The 24,563-nt window shown below is 34.5% G+C and overlaps 1 protein-coding gene across 2 annotated transcripts in view; it reads left to right on the top strand.

Moving 5' to 3' along the window:
* Positions 1 to 24,563, top strand: part of Mcm7 (minichromosome maintenance 7) — a 92,997-nt gene that overhangs the window by 54,481 nt on the left and 13,953 nt on the right. For both annotated transcript variants that reach the window (XM_090385978.1, XM_090385988.1), the window contains exons 8-13: positions 10,171 to 10,252; positions 11,004 to 11,135; positions 11,751 to 11,834; positions 16,799 to 17,010; positions 18,192 to 18,373; positions 22,924 to 23,176. In XM_090385978.1, coding sequence (XP_090242104.1) covers positions 10,171 to 10,252; positions 11,004 to 11,135; positions 11,751 to 11,834; positions 16,799 to 17,010; positions 18,192 to 18,373; positions 22,924 to 23,176 — 945 coding nt within the window. The remainder of the gene's footprint in view (positions 1 to 10,170; positions 10,253 to 11,003; positions 11,136 to 11,750; positions 11,835 to 16,798; positions 17,011 to 18,191; positions 18,374 to 22,923; positions 23,177 to 24,563) is intronic.

The raw sequence follows: 24,563 nt of genomic DNA, 5'->3' as shown, positions 1-24,563 counted from the left end.
GAACAAGCACATGGTATAAGGTGAGATATTAAATTGAGGCTATACGAAGGGAAAAAGGAGTAAAGTAAATAATGAAGAAAATAGTGATAGAAGGAGGATAATAGGAATGTTATCATCCTCATATACATAAGGGAAGAAAGGTAGAAATAGATAGTAGAAAGATAAAAAGCAAGGAAAGTTGTTAAATCACACTGAGCTAGCTGGGGATGTGGAGCCCAACCACTTATCAGGAACTGCATTTCTATACTTGTAAGGGCTCTGGTTTTGTAAGCTTTAGTATAAAAGGGAGCTAATACCAAATGCTTGTAATGCGAGGAAAAAAACAGGTGCAAAAATATGTAACTCGAAATATGCCAAGAAACGAACCAAAAACAAAACTGAAAGTATAATAAAGTGAACGATACCTGGAGTTTTCAAGTAATGTGTAGCAGAAGTAAGCTGGTAGGAAGATAATACGTAGCTGAAGGGAAAAGGCAGGGAAATACAGCACACACATTTAGTAGAGTGTCACCCATAACCACATTAGTAACAGCTACAAGGTCAAGGTGTGTTTGTTTCAATTGTGGTCTCCAGGGTTTTCCCTTATATGCCACTGTAGCATTTGAAAAGGTGAAGGCCTGCAAGTGTATGTATGTAGGTGTGTAAGTATGTGTCTTGTTATGTTGAGTGCCGGCACTGGCGACTTTTCAGCCAGGGGGCACCTGGTACCCTGCCAGACTCCCAACCTTGGCTATGAGGAGGCACGGGGTCCACTTTCTAGCTTGAGACTCTTACTGGGGCTATCAGGCAGCCTGGGAGCCCCAAGGTAAAGGCAGTGGGGATAAGAATTGAAGTATGGGGATTGGAAAGGATGGGGAGGTTGGATAGAAGATAAGGGGTAGAGATAGATCTCCCATGAAATAGAAGAGAAAAGTTTACAATAGTGTATAGAGTGGAAAAAAAAAAAAAAAATATATATATATATATATATATATATATATATATATATATATATAATAAAAAAAAAATAAATAAAATATAAAAAAAAAAAAAAAAGTACCTATATACAATGTTTACTATTAGCTAAGTGAGTACGATCACCACTCCTGGGGGACTTAATTAGAAAACCAAAACTATAAATAATACTTCATTACATTAATTAACACCATTTCAAAAGTATTACTATTAGGCCACAGCAACCAGACACACTTGTCCAGTCATTGTACAGGACTCAACCACTTTGCTTAACTTTTTTTTTTTTTTCCCCTTAACAGCTACAGTATAGTTTAGGGCTAAAGCCTCAGGTTATGTAATGAGTTTAACTAATGTACAAGTTAATGCAATTGCATCATTTCACTACATAGCCAACTACTTAAATAGTTATAAATTGGCATCACAACGAGTTGCCATGATATTGCACTACATTGAATAAGTAACACTTCACTATAAGAGAAGACTATTTTTACTTATTCTCAGTGGATACCATTGCCCGTGCGGCACCGTTTCGGATCTTATTGGCTCCTCATCAGTGGGTAGGCAGGTACCCTGGTGTTGCAATGATGAGCCAGTAAGCTCCGAAACTGTGCTGTATGGGCAATGGGAATAAGTAACAATGGTCTTCTCCTATGGTGAAGCGTTACTTATTCGAGGTAGTGCAATATCGTGGCAACTCGTTGTGAAGGTATTCACAATATGAGATATATTTAATGATGCCAATTTATAACTACTTAAGTAGTTGGCTGTGTACTGCAATGATGCAATTGCACTAACTTAAATAAATAAATAAATAAATTTTCAGTTTATACTCTGGCACGACAACCAAGTCAGTAGAGTTTACAATAAATCGTCAATACAAATATTTATCGTATTTAGTAGTCACGGGCTTGAACCCCGGTCCACTCAAGGAACGCGTGCTATACACTCTCGCTCCTGACCACTCGGCTACGTCAGGCCTTGTACATAACATAGCTACGTAGTGAAGCAATTTATAGCAGCATAGCAGACTTGATAGAGAGCTGTGAAGAAATGGGAAAATAGTGACCTCTGTTGTTGTATATTGAACCAAAAAATGCAAGAAGATACATACGATTAGTGTTGGAAAAAAGAAATGTGGTTGTAATAATAGGACTTTTTACCATAATAAAGTCTTAAGATATACTAAAATAAACATAACAGTTCATAGATGAATAAAAAGTATTGAACAAAGTGGTGATAAAAAAGAATGCATATCAAAATTGATAGACAGTAGACCAAGCGATATGGCTAAAATATATTAAGCTGACAGTTGAAGTTGTATAATCTCATATAAATCAAAATTACCAGTTAAGGGAGTAAATGCTTGCATATCTAAGATAGAAAGAAGGAAATTTGTGAAGAATTGCATATTTTGCTGTATTCAACTTTATCTAAATATGTCCCCCCCCCCCAGTATCTGATGACAGCTCTACCATTTTTATTTTATTTTATTTGTATTATATTTTACTTTACAGTTCGCTTAATTCCTATTGGCTTTGTAATTCAGCCCATAATTTTCTGTATACTTTTTACAGAAAGTACACACACACACACACACACACACACACACACACACACACACACACACACACACACACACACACACACACACACACACACACAATGATAAAGATGATGTAATTTTTACTCTTTAATTCTTCCTTTTGGTCTCTGTCGGGTCAGCTATGATGTATACATATACTTTAATGTGTACATCATAACAGAAACAGAGACCTGGCTTATTGCAGTAGCTCCTACGATTTTCGCTGCCGACCCCCAGAAGTAGTAGTCCTAGGACCCATGGCTTTAGGTACTTACATTAATTATGCTTATGTTAATTGCATTTTATTTCAGGTAATTTGCTTTTTGGCATTCAGCTGCTCTCAATTCTTCCTTGGTAATTACACCTGACAGTTCAGCTCCCCTACCTAATACATTGATAACATTTTTGTCTGTATATATGTATGTATAAATGAGTTTTTCAATATAACTCCTTAAAAGAAAGGTTTAAAGAGTTACACAGAAAAGAGGCATACAGTGGAGGAGATGGTTTCAGTGAAAGCAAGTTTAATAAATTGGGCTTAATAATAATATGACAGATGCACCTAAAAGCACAAAGCAGTATTAACGGATGCAAGAGTATATGTAAGTTGTAATAATATTAATTTAATTAAGTATGCATAAATGGATGTGAAAGTTACACAAGATGCCAGTAACTATAAGGTGAGGAAAGTAGAAAAGGAAGAGTAGTAGATTAGTTAAAGGTAAAAGAATGTTAATATCCTAGAGGTGAATTAAGGTGATGAATTAAGTAAATTATGGGCTGAATTGCCAAGCCAATATAAAGTGGGGGAACTGTAAAGTAAAATTAATACAACAAAATACTAATAAAATGAAAATGGTATAGCTCTCATCATATATGGGGGGGGGGACATTTTTAGTAAATGGTCTAATGCAAAAATGCTTGATCTGATGTCAGCTGAAATAAATATTATACATGATCAGGTATTTCATCAGGGGACTATACCTGACCATGTATCAAGAACTGTATTTCTATACTTGTCCATAGTAGTAGAAGAAAAGTGAAAGGCCAAAAAAGGAATGAAATGAAATTAGCACTTTCTAATACAGTATGGACAAGGTAGTCCTAACGCAGCGTAAATTATTTAGGTAAAAATTAATTTATGTAAAAATAAGTATTGAGTTGTGATAAAAATGGTTAATATCAATATGTGGAATTTAGTATAGGATTTAATTTTGTATAGACAAGAAATTAATGTATTTTAAAACTAGATTTGGAACAAGCAAATGGTATGAGGGTGAGGTATTAAATTGAGAATGGGGAAAGGAAAAGAAGTATTTTAAATAAATAAAAATGAAAAATAGCAATAGAAGTAGGATAGTAGGAACGTTTGTTTCACCCTCGTATTACACTAATAGTTTACCAAATGGGAAGAACTTTAGAATTAGACAGCAAAAGATAAAGCAAAGAAAAACTTATTAAATAACACTAAGCTTCTTTCTTCTTTCTTTGGTCCTTAGCTGGCAGCTGGGGGAGGTGGTTGGCCACGCAACCAGTATGCTGCTGTAGGTGCCGCAGGGTTTCGGACTTGCTCTGTGATGTTCTTCCATACCTTACGATCCATGGCGTCAGTCCTAGCCTGGTTAAGGTCGAGACGTCGGCTCTTCAAGTCATTTTCCACTTGCTTGGCCCACGTTTTCCTAGGTGCGGTCCGTTGGATGCTCCATTGGGTGGGTCGTTGTCTCCAAAGGAGTGTGGATGGTATTCTGTTCGTGCCCATTCTACATACGTGGCCAAACCATCTAAGCCTTCGCTTCTGGATTTGGTCGGCAATGGTTGGTTGCTGTTGGCATCTGGCACGGATGGTATCATTAGTGATGCGGTCGCGAAGAGAGATGCCCAAGATCTGCCGCAGGCATCGCATTTGGAATACCTCAAGTTTGTTCAAATCTAACTTGAGACAAATCCATGTTTCCGATCCGTAAAGAAGAATGGGCAGGATCAAAGTCCGGAAGAGTCGGATTTTAGTCTTTGTGGAAATGTTGGTCCTCTTCCACAGACACCATTTGAGCGAGGCGAATGCAGTGGCCGCCTGTCCAATTCTGCTGTGGATTTCCATGGTGGATGCAACTTTCTTCTCCTGGACCAGCGACCCAAGGTATTTAAAGTCCTGCACTTGCTCGATCTGGACGCCTTCGAGATAGATGGTGGCTTGCGACCCATCTGTGGTCAGGGCCTTTGTCTTACCAGCATTGATCTTCAAACCGTATGGCCGGGCAATGCGGGCAATGTCGTAGAGGATGTCCGTGGCTTCAGCGTCGTTACCGGCAAGGATAGCACTATCATCAGCAAACATCAGGTCAGTCACACTAAGCTTAGCACTAAGCTTAGCAAGCTTAGTGCTAAGCTTAGCAAGCTTAGCTTAGCTTAGCTTAGCTTAACACTAAGCTTAGCAAGCCCAACCTTGTAGTAAGGGTTCTGGCATTTGTAAGCATTAGTATAAAAGGGAGCTAGTAACAAATGCTTGTAATGAAAGGAAAAATGTGTCGAGACATGCCGAGAAACGAATCAAAAACGTAACCGAAAGTTTGATAAGACAGTGAAAGTGTATGATACCTGGAGTATTTCAAGAAATGCGAAGAGAAAATGAGCTGATGGGAAAAATAAAGGCGGGGAGCTGAAATGCACAAATTTAAAAGTAGACGAATGCATGCAGTCTTAAACCAAATGAGCAATATATAACTACATGAGAAAGCAATTTATAGCAGCGAATCGGACTTAATAGTAAGCTGTGAAGAAATTCAGAATAGCAGGAAAATAGAGACATCTATAATTGTATTTAGAATACAAGGGCATGGAGATAATTTATAATTAGTGTTGGGAAAGAAAAAGAAATGCGGTTCGAATAGTATGGCTTTACAGTCATACAAAATTAAACATTACCGTTAATATATAAAGAATTATACCGTGGCAAAAAACATACACATAGGCCAAATGATGGGGCTATGTTATGTTAAACATACACATAGGCCAAATGATATGTTAAACATGCACATAGGCCAAATGATGGGGCTATGAAAAGTAAACGTATCAGAGTATGGTAAATAAGAATCATCAAATATTTTGAGAAATAAATAAATTAATTATAATCTATCCAAATTTGCATGAAAGTGCATCCAAGGAAAAAGAACTGGTTTAAATCCAATGAAATAAGTAACAAGGTGACTTAAGATCCAAAGGTGGTGCATTTTATTGAACTGATTATAAAAGAACATGACATAAAGGAACATGAACATAAAAGGAACATAATTTCATGAATGATTATTAAAACAAATCCATTATATCCAATGGATTTGCTTTAATAATCATTCATGAAATTACTTATAATTAACTTCCTTTGTTGAATCTTGGCTTACTTATATTTATCTGCCCATATTGAGTCTTGGCTGACTTTTAATGATTTGTTTTAGGATATGGTTGATATCATATGTAGAATTTACCTTGTGGGTCTTGGATTTTTCAAGCTTTTGTTAACATACTACACCTTTTGAATATAGATTTCTAGATTTTTCCACTAAAATCGTATAACAACCCTCAGATTTTAGTGACTCTGGTCTATACCACTTAACTGTTTCCTGTTCTTTTATAATTGGATTCTTTACTACACTACCAATGAATTTGTCAAATGGTTCTTTATCCTAGGATACATTTACTATTCTTTCTTTCCACGGTGAATCCACACCCAATACTACCCGTAGATATATCCAATTTGATATACATGGAATTATTTCATTTACATGGACTTATTTCCTGTTCTATTATAATTGGATCCATAACTACACCACCTTTTGGATCTTTATTCACCATGTTACTTATATCCCTGAAATGATATCATTACATTTTTGGATATAATGTCAACTGATTATATTTACTGTTATTTCCATAGTACATTCACACCTGATACTACCTGTGGATCCGTCTAGTTTTATATACATGGAATTATTTCCTGTTATTCAATACCTTAAATGTTTCCTTGGAATTGTTGCATATTCGTGGACTTATTTCATCTTTAGTCATAAGTGGAAATAATGTTAACTGATTCTTTTTTCCTTGGTTTCATTTACTACTATTTCCATAGTAAATTTACACTTGATACTACCTGTGAATTTATCTAGTATTATATACATAGACTTTTGCATGTTATGTCATGTTCTTTTATAATCGATTCCGTAAAATGCACTACCTTTGGATCTTAAGTCACCTTGTTACTTATTTCATTGGATTTAAACCAGTTCTTTTTCCTTGGATACACTTTCATGCAAATTTGGATAGATTATAATTAATTTATTTATTTCTCAAAATATTTGATGATTCTTATTTACTATGCTCTGATACGTTTACTTTTCAGCATACTTTGAATATTATAACGTAGCCCCATCATTTGGACTACGTGTATATGTTTTTTGCCACGGTATAATTCTTTATATGTTAACGGTAATGTTTAAATTTGTATGACTGTAAAGCCATACTATTCGAACAGCGTTTCTTTTTTTATTTTCCTTTTTCAATGCTAATTATAAATTTATCTCCATGCACTTGTATTCTAAATACGATTATAGAGGTCTCTATTTTCCTGCTATTTTGAATTTCTTCACAGCTTACTATTAAGTCCGCTTCGCTGCTATAAATTGCTTTCTCATGTAGTTATATATTGCTCATTTGGTTTAAGCCTGCATGCATTCATTTACTCTACTGAATTTGTGCATTTCAGCTCCCCGCCAGCTCATTTTTCTCTTCTCATTTCTTGAAATACTCCAGGTATCGTACACTTTCACTGTCTTATCATACTTTCGGTTTCGTTTTAGATTCGTTTCTCGGCGTGTCTAGATTCACATTTTTCCTTTCATTACAAACATTTTTGTATTAGCTCCCTTTTATACTAACATTTACAAATGCCAGAGTCCTTACTACAAAGTTGGGCTTGCTAAACTTAGTGTTATTTAATAACTTTTTCTATACTTTATCTTTTTGCTGTCTAATTCTAAAGCTCTTCCCGTTCATTAAACTATTAGTGTAATATGAGGGTGAAACGAACATTCCTACTTCTATGCTATTTTTCGTCTTTATTTATTTAAAATACTTCTTTTTCCCTTCCACATCCTCAATTTAATACCTCACCCTCATACCATTTGCTTGTTCCAAATCAATTTTTAAAATACTGATTTCTTATCTATACAAAATTAAATCCTACACTAAATTCCACATATTGATATTAACCAATTTTATCCCAACTCGATACTTATTTTTACATAAATTAATTTTTACCTAAATAAATTATACTGCATTGGGATTACTTTGTCCATAATGTATTAGAAAGTGCTGATTTCATTTTCATTCCTTTTTGGCCTTTCACTTTTCTTCTACTACTATGGACAAGTATAGAAACGCAGTTCCTGATACGTGATCAGGTGTAGTCCCCTGATGAAATAACTGATGATGTATCAATATTTATTTCAGCTGACATCAGATCAAGCATTTTTGCATTACCTATATTAGACCGTTTACTAAAAATGTTTCTCCCCCCACCATATATGATGAGAGCTATACCATTTTATTTTTATTTGCATTTTATTAGTATTTTGTTGTACTAATTTTACTTTACAGTTCCCCCACTTTATATTGGCTTGGCAATTCAGCCCATAATTTACTTAATTCATCACCTTAATTCACCTCTAGGATATTAACATTCTTTCACCTTTCACTATCTACTACTCATTTTCTACTTTCCTCACCCTTATAGTTACTGGCACCTTGTGTAACTTACATATACTCTTGCATCCTTTTAATGCTGCTTTGCACTTTTTGTGCATCTGTCATACCTAATTTATTAAATTTGCTTTCGCTGAAACCATCTCCTCTACTGTATGCCTCTTTTCTGTGTAACTCTAAACTTTTCCTTTAAAGAATTACATTGTGTGTGTGTGTGTGTGTGTGTGTGTGTGTGTGTGTGTGTGTGTGTGTGTGTGTGTGTGTGTGTGTGTGTGTGTGTGTGTGTGTGTGTGTGTGTGTGTGTGTGTGTGTGTGTTGTAAAATTTCTAGGAATTTATCCTCATGGAGTTCTGGGGAGGAAATATGCACAAATTCAGAGGTGGTTTTTTTTTTTTTTTTTTTAGATATGTTGCCATAGGTACTTTTTCAAACATCTATAATTATTCCCTGCTATTTACTTCTCTGTAATTTAAAACTCTCAAAGCTCTTTGTTGTGATAAAATCTCACTATCTAGCTCTCCTTTGAATGGAACTGCAGCAGAAATCCCGTTGACTAACTCCTTAAGGTTTTGTTTTAATAGATATTGTCTAAAATTATTTCAAAAGGCCAATTATTTGTACGGATAAATTCTACTATACTTCAATATATATAACTAGTAAGTTGTGCTTTAAAATTGATAATAAACAAATAAAATGATGAAATGCATGCACTGCCAAAGTAAAAATTTTTGCTCAGTTTCAAAATAAAATACATTTTGAAAGTGTATTTTATTTATAAGAAATACCAAGCATTCTGAAATATGATACAGTAGGTACAACTTACTGTTATTTTGTGCATATTAATACATCGATTTTTGTCTTGTATTAATAAATTTGTACGCTTTACTGCATTCAGTTTTTGTTCATAGGGACCACTGAAGACTGACACTGACTAGTCAGTGCTAAGGTTTGGGCTTATGTTCAACTTAAAGATACTGTTATCCATAGTTTCGGCTCATGTTTCTAATAGTCTTAAATTTTATAGTGCCACCAAGACAACTGTTTGGGAACTAGTGTGCTTCTTATCAGCTCACAGGTGAGCTCAGTTAGCAAACATATGCTAAACTGTTAATAATATATTTTGATAAATGAACAACCAATTGGTGTGTGTGTGTGTGTGTGTGTGTGTGTGTGTGTGTGTGTGTGTGTGTGTGTGCAGGTAAAATTTCCATTTCAACACATAGCAACTTTCTATTGTCTTTAGCCCAATTATTTGAAGTGTCTCTTTTATTATTGTACTGTAGTTCTGTTATCAGAATGAAGTCTTTTATTTGGATTAATTTGGCAACCAATATACTTGATTGCTGTGACCTAAAGTTGCTCATTCTGAGACCAAATTTGATACCATATTCTTCTGAGTATGTCTCAGATAACAAAGAGTCTTCTGGTAACATGACAGGCAGGAGATGGTTATTTGGTTTGGGGGGGTACAGATGTCCAAAACATCTGCTTTACCAACTTGGCCATTTTTGAATATTTTTGTTCATGATATTACCCTCAACCTTTCCATCTACAAAGAAACATCACATATCATTCAAAAGCTCTTGATGGGGAAGTTTTGTAATATTGGCTAGAATTAAATGAATAATTCATTTTTAATAATGAAGATTACTTGAATGAGATGTGTAAAATTGCATTTGACATTTTTAGTAAGTAATGTCAGATTTTCTGAAAAGTGAGTTTCATGTAGATATGCTGTTTATTGTTATATGAGATTAAATTTGAATCTCTCTCTCTCTCTCTCATTTGTTTAAACTAATATTGCAATGTTTGAAATTGTAAAGCTATTTTATTTATTGTGTATGTGTGGTATGTTGCTTCTTTAAGATTTTATTCTTCGTATATAGAGGATTGTAAAAATGAACAAAACAGAAGATGATGAAATGGACACCAATGAAATGACAGAAGAAGAACTTCTGCATTTGGCAGGTAGGTAATTTATTATAAGCAGAATTAAAATATTATGCATAAATAATTATTTATGTATATCAAATGTCCTTTTGTTCGACCGCAGCTACCTTGTACCAGCCAGTCTACATGAAATCAACACATTGTAACTCTTTAATCCTGTAATCTTATCTCTCTCTCTCTCTCACATGCACACAGGGTACACTGATAAATAGTATCCATTTCACACACTTTCAATTCCCATATTGTCTAACCTACTTTAGTTTCATTGTAGATAAATAGAGGAGAAACTTGGGTAACAGTTCAAGGATAGGATGGTTTTTACTATGTCATAAAAACTGAAACTCATTGAATTAATGTGAATTTCAACTTCTACTTAACAATTGGAGATTTTGTGGTTGGGATTTTCTTGATAACATGTCTGGATTTCATGTTGAATCTTGTACAGATTTAGTATCCTATAACTGATTCAGCTTAAAATGTAGAAATGATTTGCAGATACATAGAAGGTAATTATGGTGTTCAATAATATTTAAAAACTCAAACAAAAAGTCTGTTTAGTCAGTTTCGCACAAGAATTTTATTATGGAGAGGGAATAGCATGATTTTCTCTCTCTCTCTCTCTCTCTCTCTCTCTCTCTCTCTCTCTCTCTCTCTCTCTCTCTCTCTCTCTCTCTCTCTCTCTCTCACACACCACTTGAGGGAAAGAAGAGAAGTTAGAACATGTAACTTTCATTGTAATCATTTTTTTTTTTTTTTTCTTCCCCTCAAGAGGATGATTTCTATGAGAAGTTGGCTTGTAGTATTGCTCCTGAAATTTATGGCCATGAAGATGTGAAAAAGGCTCTGCTACTTCTGTTAGTTGGTGGTGTCGACAAAAACCCAAATGGGATGAAGATTAGAGGTAGGATTTTTAAAATCTATATATGCTGATTCTGTAAATTTTCCTTTTAGTGGTAGATGAGAACAATGAAATATTGGAATTGTAAACATTTTTGTATCTCAAGAATATAGTATAAATAAGAACACTAATAATATCCATGGAAATGAATGCAACATTAGCAAGGTGCAGTTTTTCTGGCTGACCTCTGGGATAACTGAAGATCAAATTTAAAATGAAGTCATAAGAATAAAGAGGTGGCACTCATCAACAGTGCAAAAGAACAACCCCCCCCCCACACACTCAAGGGAATACACTCATCAAAGGATGAGTGCCGCTTGCACAATAAATGAACTTATGGAGATGGTACTTGTCTGTACTGAGGGGGTGTCTCCTTGGGCAGACAGTTATTTGTTTGCACTGAGGAAGGTGAGTGTTGCCTTTCTTTTCATTTTAATTTAATTATTGGTTATCTTGGAGGTAGTATAACTACAGTTTGCCAAGTATATCTTAAGGTTCATTTGTTGCATTAGTTCTACAGTAGAAATAGTCATAGTGCACTGTACCTATTTCATAGTCTTGGAGATAAACCATGTTTGTTTTAGCACTACAATTTTGTATTTTATTTATTTTTTACAGGAAATATTAATATCTGCCTCATGGGTGATCCTGGAGTTGCTAAATCTCAGTTGCTTTCCTATATTGATAGGCTCGCATCTAGAAGTAAGTTGTGTTACATTAGAACAGTCCTGAAAGTGTTTAGTGATTTAGGAAAGTATTGTAAAAATGCAAGGCTATTACTAGAGATGAGTATAACCAAGAGTTCATATTCAATTATTTCAATTATAGCAAATGATTTGATTATCCTCATCATTAATTATTTGTACTTTTATATGAATCTAAAAACCCACTGAAGAGATCCTTTAAATTTGTGTACCGAAAAAATATGAGGATAATAAATATATAAAATTTAGGTCCATTTCTTTTGATTTCGTATCTTTTCAGCTTATTTCCCAATTACTGTACATGTCTTTTTAAAAGGTTTGCAAGCAATGGTACACTTGGTCTTGAGAAGAGGTATTGGGTTTTTCATCTGACAAAACAGACAAACTGACCATAGAATATATGCAGTTTAGAAACATGATGTATTGGCATTTAGTTACTTCAGCACTTATTTTAACCCTTTATGGGTGGAATTATTTCAAGCACAAGAGAACAAAAGAAAAAAAATTGTGTACAGTCGGTCCTCGTATAACACGTGTTTGCATTACACGAATTCGATCATACACGATTTATAAATAGGGGAACGATATCTTATATAACACGAACCGAATTCGCTTATGCACGATTCGCCTTTGTGTTTACAAGAAATGGCAGTCGAACGCGGAATCACCCCAACTGAACGCAACACGATAGGAATGAAGAGAAGATTCTGAAAATGTATTTATGTTTTTTATATCAGTGAAGGGGAAACACATTTCACCATAATAACGTAAAAACCAACACAATTCCAGCTATCGGTATAATCGCAAATGCAATTAGATGGAGTTTACTAGCAGTTTATAACAGATTCCACCAGCAGAAACGAAACTGGAAATTGTTTTTATTGTTTTATGGTAGTAACCTCCAAAAATGTGCTTTAGTAAAATGCGAGGTGTTAATTAATAGTGTATCTCGGACTTTACGGTGTTATTTATTCAGTTGCTACACGCGCGCAGCTTTGTTTATGTGTATCAAGCGTGCCTCCTCGTTTTGTAATTGTGCTTTAAAAATGAGTAAAATACTTAAAAGGTGTGAAAAGGAAGCGTCCTGGTGAAGACACTGCAGATTCACAGAGAAAAACAAAAGCAATATCGATAAACAGAGACGGACTGGATCAAAAATTGTTACCCGGGAAAATTTATAGTGGCCTCATACTACGGTTTATGGCCAAAATCACACCGGCCTCCGGCCCACCGTGGTTTCCCCCGTAAGGCTTATGGCCAGTCCGCCTCTGTCGATAGAGAAAAAATATGAAATTGTGAAACGCTTTGAGAAAAATGAAAGACCATGTGATATTGCACGTGCTACAGACCTAAATGAGGCAACGCCGAGAATTACAAAGAATGCGGAGAAAATAAAAACAACTTTCATAGCGGGAACAACTCAAAATGTAATTAAAATCCATTAGATTAGATTAAGACACAAAGAATTGGAACGGCTGTCATCTATTTGGATAGAAAATCAAACAAAAAGCAAGTTTGCTTACGATAGAAGCAAAAGCATTAGCAATATTTTATTACGACTTACGTATTATAATTTATACTTACGTATTATAAAATACCTAAGTATTTTATTGCGACTATTTTATTTAATATAATAAATTTTTTACGAATAAAATACGTATTTTATTCGTAAAAAATACTTTTTTAGTATTAAAAAATACTAAAAACTTTATTATAATATAATATTGTTTTTATTACGTATTTTAATCGTTATAAAATACGTAAGTATTTTATAACGATTAAAATTACCCGATTATTTATTGTGTTTGGTTATGTTTTGGTTCCAAATGTGTGTTCAGTCTTGGGTGGTCGGCACCTAACCCTACTTTTCCCATAGGGCCTGTTGTTTATATTGCACGATTTTGCATTGCACGAGGATTTCTAGGAACGCAACTATCGTGCTATACGAGGACAGACTGTACTTATGTTTAAAATCATATAATAACATGCATTTGAGTTTTTTAAATAATTTATAAATATTACATAATTGTTGACTGACCTCAGCATATACAATTTTTGGCTTACTGCTCGGTAATTTTTAAGCATGTGCTTTACTTATAAAGGAAAGATTTTTGAAAAAAATTGTTATAGTTGTGTTTTAGATTAGATTACATCGGAGTGAATAAAAATTTCAAGAGAAAAATATCTGTTGGAAGCCACTATTATAAACTTTGATTGCAAGCTCGAATCAATGTGTGCTTAGAACAAGTTCTTTGAAAAGCATATTATTATATGCTCTTTGTTTTTTAACTTGATCAGTGAACAAAACAACTATTGCCATGTTATATAATTTTCCAGAAATTGAAATCAAGTAGGAGTTCTTTACAACCATTGAAAATCAATGCCAACTATGAATTCTAGTCCATTTGTGATGTTGATCCACAGATATGTAATAATGCGAACTTTTAACCAAACTGCACAAATTGTCATAGTAATAGCTACCTTTTTTTATACGTTAGTTGCATGCATTAGGTGAATGCTAAAACTGAAATCAGATCAACAGTTAAACTCACTAGTGCTATTTGCACTCTGCGACAACTGAACAGTTAACGGTATCAAATATTGATATTAAAAAAAAAAACGTTTAGGCTTTGCTCGCCCTTCAAGTGCTAAAATAGTCCAACTCATTTACACACCTTTATATGTTATAAAATGCAATAAAATTTACCTTTGCCATTATCACTGAACTCACTTTCATCATTTTGTGTGAAAATGGTTTCATTCACTGTGTTTTCATAAATTTCAATCTTTACTACTATCTGTTGTATTTAGTATACAGTAGAATTCTCTGCATTCAAGAGGATGTTAATGATTGATATCCATGAAAAGCACGTGCAAGATAAAGGAACTAGCGAAACAACTGAAAAAAAATTTTTTAATTAAAAAAGTAATTCAAAATGAGGACACAGATCCTGTACAACAGAAAATCACAATAAGTTAGCATTTGTCTGATTTTTTTACAAATATTAGTTGGTCTCGATTACACAAGTTGTCTGTCTAATATGTCATAATATCAAGTTTCGAGACAATAGGATTCCCATATTGTTTTATAAACCTCAATCAGGTCTCTAAAGTAAGTAGTTGACAAAGTCTGTAGCCCACATAATTGAAGTCTACTTGTACAGTCACCCTTTTGCCAATCTCACCACAAGGATTGCTGTCTTGGGACTCTTTCAAGAAGCTTGGTGTCTTTTTTTTTCAAATGATGTCTTCATACTTGGATGCAGTCTTATGTTGACATACAAGTATGTTGACATAACACACTTTTGTCGTTGACAGTGGATGCACAGGCACAGCAAATTTCCCATGGGTGCAAATATATGACAGTTTTCAACCAAATTTAGATTCGGTGAATTAAAGCACGAAAACTGCATGCAATTGAGGAACTGTCTTGAAACTTAACTACAAATAAACAAATTGGTAAACACAGTAGGGCAAACTACTAGGTTTTGCTGTGCAGCACTTATTTATCCAGTTTAATTAAGAGATGCAACCTATATTCTCCTGAAGCTCCATAGGTTTATCAGTATTGAGCATACACACTTTTTTCATTTGTAAAATTTAGTCAAGTGGTCAAACAAGAGTGTGCAGCACATACATTTGAACAGATTGTGGTTCAAAACCCATGCAACTGCTAAATATGATTAAAATATTGTTTTAATTGTAAACTCCTGTGACCTAGTTGTTGTGCAGATTATAAACAGAACATTAGAGATGCTGATGAAGTGCTGAGTGAGTGAGTGACAATTGTTTTGTTTAGTTTCATAAAGGATATTCACCAGCCAACAGTTTGCCAGTATTTCTAATGTATCAGCTTGAGTAATATTATTGTTAATTGCATGAAGTTCAATAAATTAATGTAATTGTATTTTAGCACTGATGTCTCCTGAATAAAGCCTGCAGAGGGGATGTTGGCGCATGTGGTTCTGAGGAAACCATTTTGTGTACAGCAAACTTATTTTAATTGCTATGCCAGAATATTTAATTTCTGAGCATCTGCCACATTACCCATTCATTCCTCCAACCAGCACATAGCAACAAAATAATATCCAATGCTTCAGCTCCACTATACAATATATAGATAACTTATGTGATATTTATGAAAACAAGCTTGAAAGGGGCTTAAGTTAGGCTTGAAATGTAATGCAATGTATTTTTTATTTTTATTATTATTAAATTGCTTGAATATATATTTTTTTTTTTCTGTGATAAATCAATATAGTTCTCATCAATAAACTATTAAGATTGACTTTATAAAGCACATAATAAAACTGTATAGTTAGTTTTATGTTCTCTAACCTTAACCTTTGTAATTACAATTGTATAATATTTATTACTTTTCCCCAGTACACACACACAATACTGCATTAAACCCACTCTTAATCTATTATTTTTATTTATATATTCCATATAGATTGTTTGGGTAAAAAAAGAAATAATAATTGTTGAATTTCTATTTGAACTGATCTGTTACCTATGCATTAACCATGCCTGAGGTTAGTGTATTTTTTGCATTTAAAATTACCAAAATGAAATTCATAAAAACTGTCAGGATTATTATATCTGTGCAGGTAGCTTATGTTTTACTCTTTCCTTCATTGCAACTTCTCCATGAACACAGACGATTTTATCTAAATTGTGAAACAATCCAGATTTTCTGGCATTGTAAATTCTTATGATTCTATAACTTTCTTAAATTTTAGGAAGCTTAGTATATGTTCACTAGTCGGCTGTTTTAGGAGGTAATCTTCCACCATTCATCCTTCTTAATCATACTAAAAAGTAATGGGATTTATCAACCACTGTAGGTGCAACCTGTTTTTTAATAAATATTTAAAAAGGAACACGGTTTAGGATTAATTTTTCTTTTCCTTTCCAAATAAGCAAATATTAGTGACACTACTATTATTTGTGGTTTAACAGGTCAGTATACTACTGGACGAGGTTCTTCGGGTGTAGGTCTTACAGCAGCTGTAATGAAAGATCAGATCACTGGTGAAATGACTTTGGAAGGTGGTTCTTTAGTTTTGGCTGACCAGGGAGTCTGCTGCATTGATGAATTTGATAAAATGATGGATAGCGACAGAACAGCAATCCATGAGGTGATGGAACAACAAACTATATCCATTGCAAAGGTAAATATTGTTATCAATTACATTTTTTGCATACTTTTTTTTTCTCTCATTTTATTAATGTTTAGCATTTCAGTGTTCAATTGGTATATTTATGTTAAAAAAAACATGGTATATTTTAGAGATTATTTAGAAATAACAGTTCTGTAATGTAAGCTGTGGTATTGTAGGAATTTATTCTCGTTGTATGTTGTCTGCGTGCAATTGCAAATCTTTTACCTATATTTCAGGCCAATTTATCAAATTAATCACTTAATTTAAACAGTCATGCAGTAGAATTTGTGTGGTGATATAAGGGTAATTCTCTAGTTGGACTGTTCTCAATGATAGTGTGGCAGTTTTATCACTTGTCACTTATTCAGAACGGTCTGGGTTAACTCCGTTGAAGACTGCAGGAATTCTTAAAAGCCTCTTTGATCAGGGCTATAGTTAATTGATCTCCGACAGAATTAGTACCCCTATACATTATTCTGGGTCTTCTAGCTCTGGTTGAAGTTGGTGAATTCATAAAAATTTGCTTTCTTTATAAGTTAAAAGGCTATTCATGAACTTGAGCTTAATACCTTAGCAGATTAAAAGGTAAATTGATGTAGGAAGAGTATTCACATTTAAACATTTTGAATGTATAAAATAGCATTATAAAATTTACTTGATTGCAGTAAGAGCCCTTGCATCTAACAAAATGAATATTGGTTTTTTTTTTCTACACCATATGTGAAAATGCTTAGGTTCATATGTCTCAAAAAAAAAAAAAAAAAATTGTGTATTCAATCTCAGGCAAATGTTGCATGGTTTTTTCTTTTTTTTTTTTCAATCTTTAAAAACAGGAATATTAACCATAGAATACACAAATTATGACACCTTATGTTGTTTGTTGCCTTTGCACTTAAACATCCAAACCAGTTTGTGTGAATAAAAGCACAAAGCGTATGCTTATAGTTATCAGTTTTGGATGTTTTTATGACAGTATTTTAAAATACACTTTCTTTTCCCCTCCAATAAAAAAAAAAAAAAAAAAAAACATGAATTAGTTTCAGTTAACAGCATTTAATATTAATGGAGTGAATTGAATATTTTTATCTACCTTATTGATATTCTATAAATATATAATATTCAAGTGTTGTGTTCATAACTTTTCATCTAAAGTTCAGATATAAACTAATATTTTATTTATCTAATAACAGGCAGGAATAATGACCACGTTGAATGCCCGGGTATCCATTTTAGCTGCAGCCAACCCTGCATATGGACGTTATAATCCTAAAAAGTCAGTAGAACAAAATATTCAGCTACCAGCAGCCCTCCTGTCTCGATTTGATTTGCTGTGGCTTATTCAGGATCGTCCTGATCGAGATAATGATTTAAGGTTAGTAGTGTGCATTTCCTTGCTTTACGTGAAGTGTTTTCTGTTTAATTCTTCCCTGGCCATAAATAATTTAATTAATTATATATGGGATTGTATCAGGTACTCAGTAAGAGTGATACAAATTTAGTGTATATTATGGTAGACTTACAAGAATGAAAACAATCTAATCTATACATTCTTTTGTGTGCATTTCATTTGCTTATATTTAGTGAATGATATTTGTTTGGATATATTGGAAAAATATCTGACTGAAGCATCTTGTAATATATTTGAAACATCTAATACTTGGTAATATATAACCACTTACTCAAACAGTTCAGGCTACGCGTGCAGTTCATTTATTGTCATACTGTGCTTAACTTTGGGAAGGAAAGTAGCCTTGTGCAGGTGAAGTTTTTACAGCTCCGGAAAATAGAGGAGGTTTTTTCTGTTTTATTAACTTAAATTGGCATATTAACTTATTTTCTAGAGTAGCTTTATATCCCTAGTTATGATACTTAGTTTAAATTTTAACTTAGATAGAGATTTTGTAGGATATTATTTAGTATCGGTAAGGGTATCCAATCCACGTGTTTTACAAGTTTTGCAGCTCCGGCTTACGGGAAGTTTATTAGTATTAGTAATGGCCACATGGTGCAAGAAAGCCTATGGCTTATGCTGCACCAGCCATAAACAAAAAAAAAAAAAAAAAAAAAAACCGAATCAATCAATAATAAAAATAAAAACTAATTATTAATAAAAGAAAAGGAAATTAAACCTATCATGTGTTTCCCTCACCTAAAGGTACTATCCAGATGTCCTTTGAATTTCCCCAAAAACTGTCAGCCTCTACCACCCATGTAGGTAACCCATTCCAGTAATTTAAAACTTCCTGGAGTCCAATCTAAACATCCCCCCCCCCCCGTAACTTGAATTTATGTCCCTTGAATTTATATGCATCCCATGCATTTTTCTTCTCTGTCACGAGTCTCATTAGTTCATTTGATAACCATTTAGGCCTAAACCTTGAACGATATTTCTTAATCGGTATATAAAGTCTAGTTGCTTCCACAATTAATTCTTTGAATGCTTCCCACTTAGAATTTACTGTTTGTAACATCGTCAGTTGATCCCACTGTACAGAATTTAAAAACAATCTGAGACCACTGTACTCCCCTTTACGGAAGCAAAATCCCTTTCCTTTACCCCTGACGGTAGTTACCTCTTTGAATAAATCCCACTTCAGCACACTGTGATCACTGCCACCTAGTGGTTCCTTTATCTGCAAATTCTTAATACACGAATGATCACTGCTGATAACCAGATCAAGAGTGTTACTTTCTCTGGTTGCCTCTCGAACATGCTGCTTGTGGAGCAATCAGGTACAGGACATGATATTGCCAAGGGGGGTGTCTTCGTATGCACAATGTAAGGAGTGTGAGGAAATCAGGCGACAACTCTGGGATGTTATGGGCCTATATGAGAGCTTGAAGGACAGGGTGGATGCCCTCGAAGGATCTAAATTGAAGAGCCCATCAAGCTCTCAGCTGCCCACATCAATGCTAGAGCTCACACTCGATCATCGTGCAACACAGCGGCAACCCCAAGACAGAATGCGCTGGTCCCACGGGAACTAGTAGTTGTTGGTGACTCTATTGTCAGGGAAACGGGGACCATGGTATGTAAAAAGGATAGGTGGAACAGGACCAGGGTATGTCTGCCAGGGGCAAAGGTTGATGATGTTGTAGAGCGAATATCATCTTTTAAGGGCACAAAAGGTAATATTGTTGTACTCTACAGTAAATTTACTGCAGGAGATCTGCAGATTTACTTAACAAGTACAGGTCACTGTTGAAAAAAAGCCGTGAACTAGGGTTGAATTTGAAAGTGTCTGCAATTCTGCCCAGACACGATAGGAGGGAGTATATGACGAGAGCCTTGTCGATCAATTCGGCCCTGGAAAGATTGTGCGAGGCTCAAGGGGTAGAATTTTTTTCAGCATGGTCTGTACTTGTTAACAGGAGAAACTGCTTCTACAGGGATGGGATACACTTAAATAGAAAGAGTGCAAGAATATTTGCTCATGCTATCGAGGCAATGTTAGGTGGGTCGGAAAACTGCTTGCTTGGGGGGATTACAAGGACTAGTAGATTAATAGTAGCCACTGGCAGAGGTGAAAGTGATTCTTGCACTGCTTCTATTGGAATGAGCAGAAGCCTGGAAAACAAGATGCAGGGTATTTCAGAGACTGCTGGGAGTCATTGCGGTGCAAGTAACCACATGGGTTGTGTTAAGGTAGCTAAGAATAGGAACAGGTGCATGTATACTTGTGTATTCACCAATGCTAGGAGTTTGGTAAATAAATTTGATGAATTTGAGGTATTGCTCAAAACATCAAAGGCAGATATTGTTGGGATATCAGAGACGTGGTGTCACACAATATAAGGAATGCAGAACTGGAATTTGGCGAGTACAATGTGTATAGAAAGGGAGGAGAGGTTATGCTATTAGTTAAGAAACACAAAATCCAAGCAAGTGAAGCCAGTCAACATCGCTGGACAGTGCAGTGCCGAGTCAGTTTGGTGTGTCATAAGCATTTGGAGATCAAAATTGAGAGTAGCAGTGTGTTATAGGCCTAATGACTCTGATGAGTATAATAAGAAACTGCACAGGGAAAGAGTGGGCCAGTAAATCAGTGTCTTATAATGCGGGATTTTAATTTCCCAGATATTGACTGGAATTTGTGGGTTGGTCACCCACACACTAGCAAGGCTTTTGTGGATTTATTGGATAATTGTAGTAGTAGTGGCACGTGATGCAAGAAAGCAAGTGTATGAGCTTATGCAGCATCAGCCAAAAAAAAAAATCACACCATTCCCTCCAAATGCCTGTCCAGTTCCTCCTTAAATTTATTCAACCTATCAACTTCCACAACGACAGATGGAAGTTGGTTCCAGCAATTAACCACCCGCTGGCTGAAGGCAAATTTCCGCGCATCTATTCTACATGTGAATATAAGCGTTCAGCAATAACCTGAGTGCTGTGCCATAATGCCTACAGGAGGTCATTCTTAAGCAGTCAAATATGTGTGAAGTAAAGGCACATGAAATGAACTGCTTGATTATGTCATCACACTGATTGAACTCTGGGCTATTAGCATAAGAAATTCATTGTTTATAGCGGGCTATACGTTTTAATTGTTTTTTGCTTGTGTTGAGGTTAATTTGTGCATAGATAAACTTTAAATAAAAATTTTGGATTTTTTCTGATTAACAACACTCAGCCCAAAAGTAAGTGTTTGTTTTAGCTATGAATTCTAGACTTACTTTTCAATGATTATTTAAGAATTTTTGGAATGTTATTTCTCAACATTCAGAAAGTAATGGCACATTGAATAATTTGAGTCTCTGAAATAGTAGTGAGCAGGTTAAAGTTCACTTCGAATGTTGCAATGAAGTAATCTGTTATACATTACCGAAACCATTCTTGAATATATGTTTCTTGGTGGTATTGGCCTTAAGTTTTTAATATTAATTAGAATTTAATGAGTTAAATTTTAAATTCAAAATTAAATAATTGATGCATTTGTTTATTGTAAATCAGGATATTATAAATAAAATGTTAAGAGTTGAATCAGTAGTGTAATAATGTCTCATATTTGTTTTTATTTTGGTATACAGTATGAAATCCAAATGTAGAGTGTTTTCCCTCTCACAACTATTCCCCCATTCTTTTGACAGAAAAATTGAATGAAGTGATATAAGTAAGAGGGCAATTTTACTGATTAAATAAACTAACCAGTGAGCATTAAACTAGAACCTTATTTTAGATCTTTATATTACTCCTATCTTGTATCATTTTTGAAAATTTAGCTTTAACCGAGAGATATTTCAGAATTTATGCTAGTAAATGATGGGGTTAGTACAGTGGTTTTCAACCGGGGTGTCGCGGCACAGTAAGGTGCCGCAACAACATTCTTGGGGTGCTGTGTAATTTGGGTTTAAGTTACTTAAAGTCATTATTATTTTGAAATTTATATATTTATTTCATTATAAAAGGGTACAAAATATACTGTGCAATATCCATTGTACTGTTTTTTGTTTTGTTTTTTTTTTTTTAATTTTGTGGTGATCTATAATTGATCTTTATTTAGTACCTCTATATAAAGAATAAAATTATTATATAGGAGGTATATATTAAAAGGTCGAAAAACACTGTGTTAGGTATTTCTTTTGGCCTAGGGGTGCCGTGAAAAAATTACTGGGACGCTAAGGGTGCCGTGAACCGAGAAAGGTTGGGAACCTCTGGGTTAGTACTACAACATTTATAAGTTTATTTCGTTTTAAAAAATCCATATACAAGATAGTACTCTAAATCTTACCTGGCACTACATTGGGTTAGGTCAACTTATGTATATTAGCTAAATAGATAATCTTTGCATATTTCATAGGATTTTGAATCTTGTAGACTCAGATATTAGCCTTAATATTTATAATACGTTAAAATTAGATTTGTGTGTTTTCTTTATAAAAACAAAAATAAATAAATAAACAAAATAATCTATTAAACAGGTTAGCCCAGCACATCACGTATGTTCATCAACACTGTGCAGAACCACCCTCACAGATCAAACCCTTGGACATGAAATTAATGAGACGATACATTGCTTTGTGCAAGAAAAAGAATCCTGTTGTTCCTGAGAATCTTACAGATTACATAGTTGGGGCCTATGTAGAGATGCGCAAAGAAGCACGAAATAGCAAGGACATGACTTTCACATCAGCTAGAAATCTTTTGGCTATTTTACGTTTAGCCACTGCTTTGGTGAGTCATAGAAAGTTGCAAATATTGAATCTTTACTGTCATTTTCATAGTTACATAATTAGTATCAGTAGGGGTAAATGATGCAAACAAGCAATTTCATACAGTCTCAACCAGAAAAAAAAACTACCCACTTCTGCACCACATGGAAGATTGTTCCAGTGATCAAAATAGATATAGAATTTGTTTTCAGCCATGAAGTACAGGAAGTACTTCCTGTACTTCATTTTTGTACTTCTATCTGGCAACCATCCTTTTTCGATTTGCATCTGTTGGGACAGATGCATAGAAAATCAATAAGATTAGTCAGGGGATATAAAAGGGTACTCCATCCTTCTTAAAATGAAGCTTTTGAACTTGTATTTTACTCAAAATGCAGTTTATCTATTGCTTATACATTGGAATAATCACTTCCTTGTCCATGCTCACAGAATTCCTCTATATCATTGACGGAACCCTGTGAATCTTGTCAGACTGCACGGTTATCTCTCTTTCTCTGCCACCTTTAGTGTGGTGTGACCCAATCGGTTTATTATTCTGGATTTACTGCTGCCCATGTAGTATTAATAGTGGCAAATGATGCAAGAAAGCAAACTTATATGGCACCACAAAAAAAAAAAACCATACTTCACCCACCTTGCCCTCCAAGAATTTATTCAAACCATCCACTTCCACAACAGCAGATGGAAGCCTATTCCAACAATCAACCACTTTCTAGCTGAAGGCAAACTTCCACATATCTATCCTGTAACCATCCTTCCTCAACTTAAATTTATGCTGCCTCATGTTTGCAGTCTCAGCAAGAGAAAAAATACCATTCACATTCAGCTTACTCAAATCCTTAAACACCTCAATCAAATCATCCCACAGGTGCCTATTCTCCAGCTGCTGCAATTTGCAGAACTGAAGCCTTTATAGGTAAGAGCACCCTTTGTTCCATTTGTCAGTCTCATTGCCCTTCTCTGTACTTGTTCCAGTAGCTCCACATCCTTCTAAAATGAGGCATCCAAACTTGTATGCAGGACTCGAGATTGACTATTACCTTATACAATGGGATAATCAGCTCCTTATCCCTACTAGCAAAGTTTCTGTATATCATTGACAAAACCCCATGAGCTGTCCTTGGAGCACACCTGCACTCTCAGAATTTCGTATCTGACTACACAATTATCCTAGATCTTTTTTGTTTTTTACTATTGTGAGTAGTTCCACACATTTGATAAGTTACTCTGGGATTACTGCTACTCATACGCAATACCTTGCATTTGTCAATATTAAACTTCATCTGCTATCCTTCAACCAGTTGACTTAATTTTTCTAAAAACTTATTGCAGTAGCATATTACTGTCATTAATCACACTGCCAACCTTTATCATCTGCAAACTTTGAC

The sequence above is a fragment of the Mastigoproctus giganteus genome, chromosome 1, assembly GCF_048544385.1.
Source record: "Mastigoproctus giganteus isolate SK-2022 chromosome 1, ASM4854438v1, whole genome shotgun sequence".
In the NCBI taxonomy this organism is placed as follows: domain Eukaryota; kingdom Metazoa; phylum Arthropoda; class Arachnida; order Uropygi; family Thelyphonidae; genus Mastigoproctus; species Mastigoproctus giganteus.
This window is presented reverse-complemented; position numbering and strand designations above follow the sequence as displayed.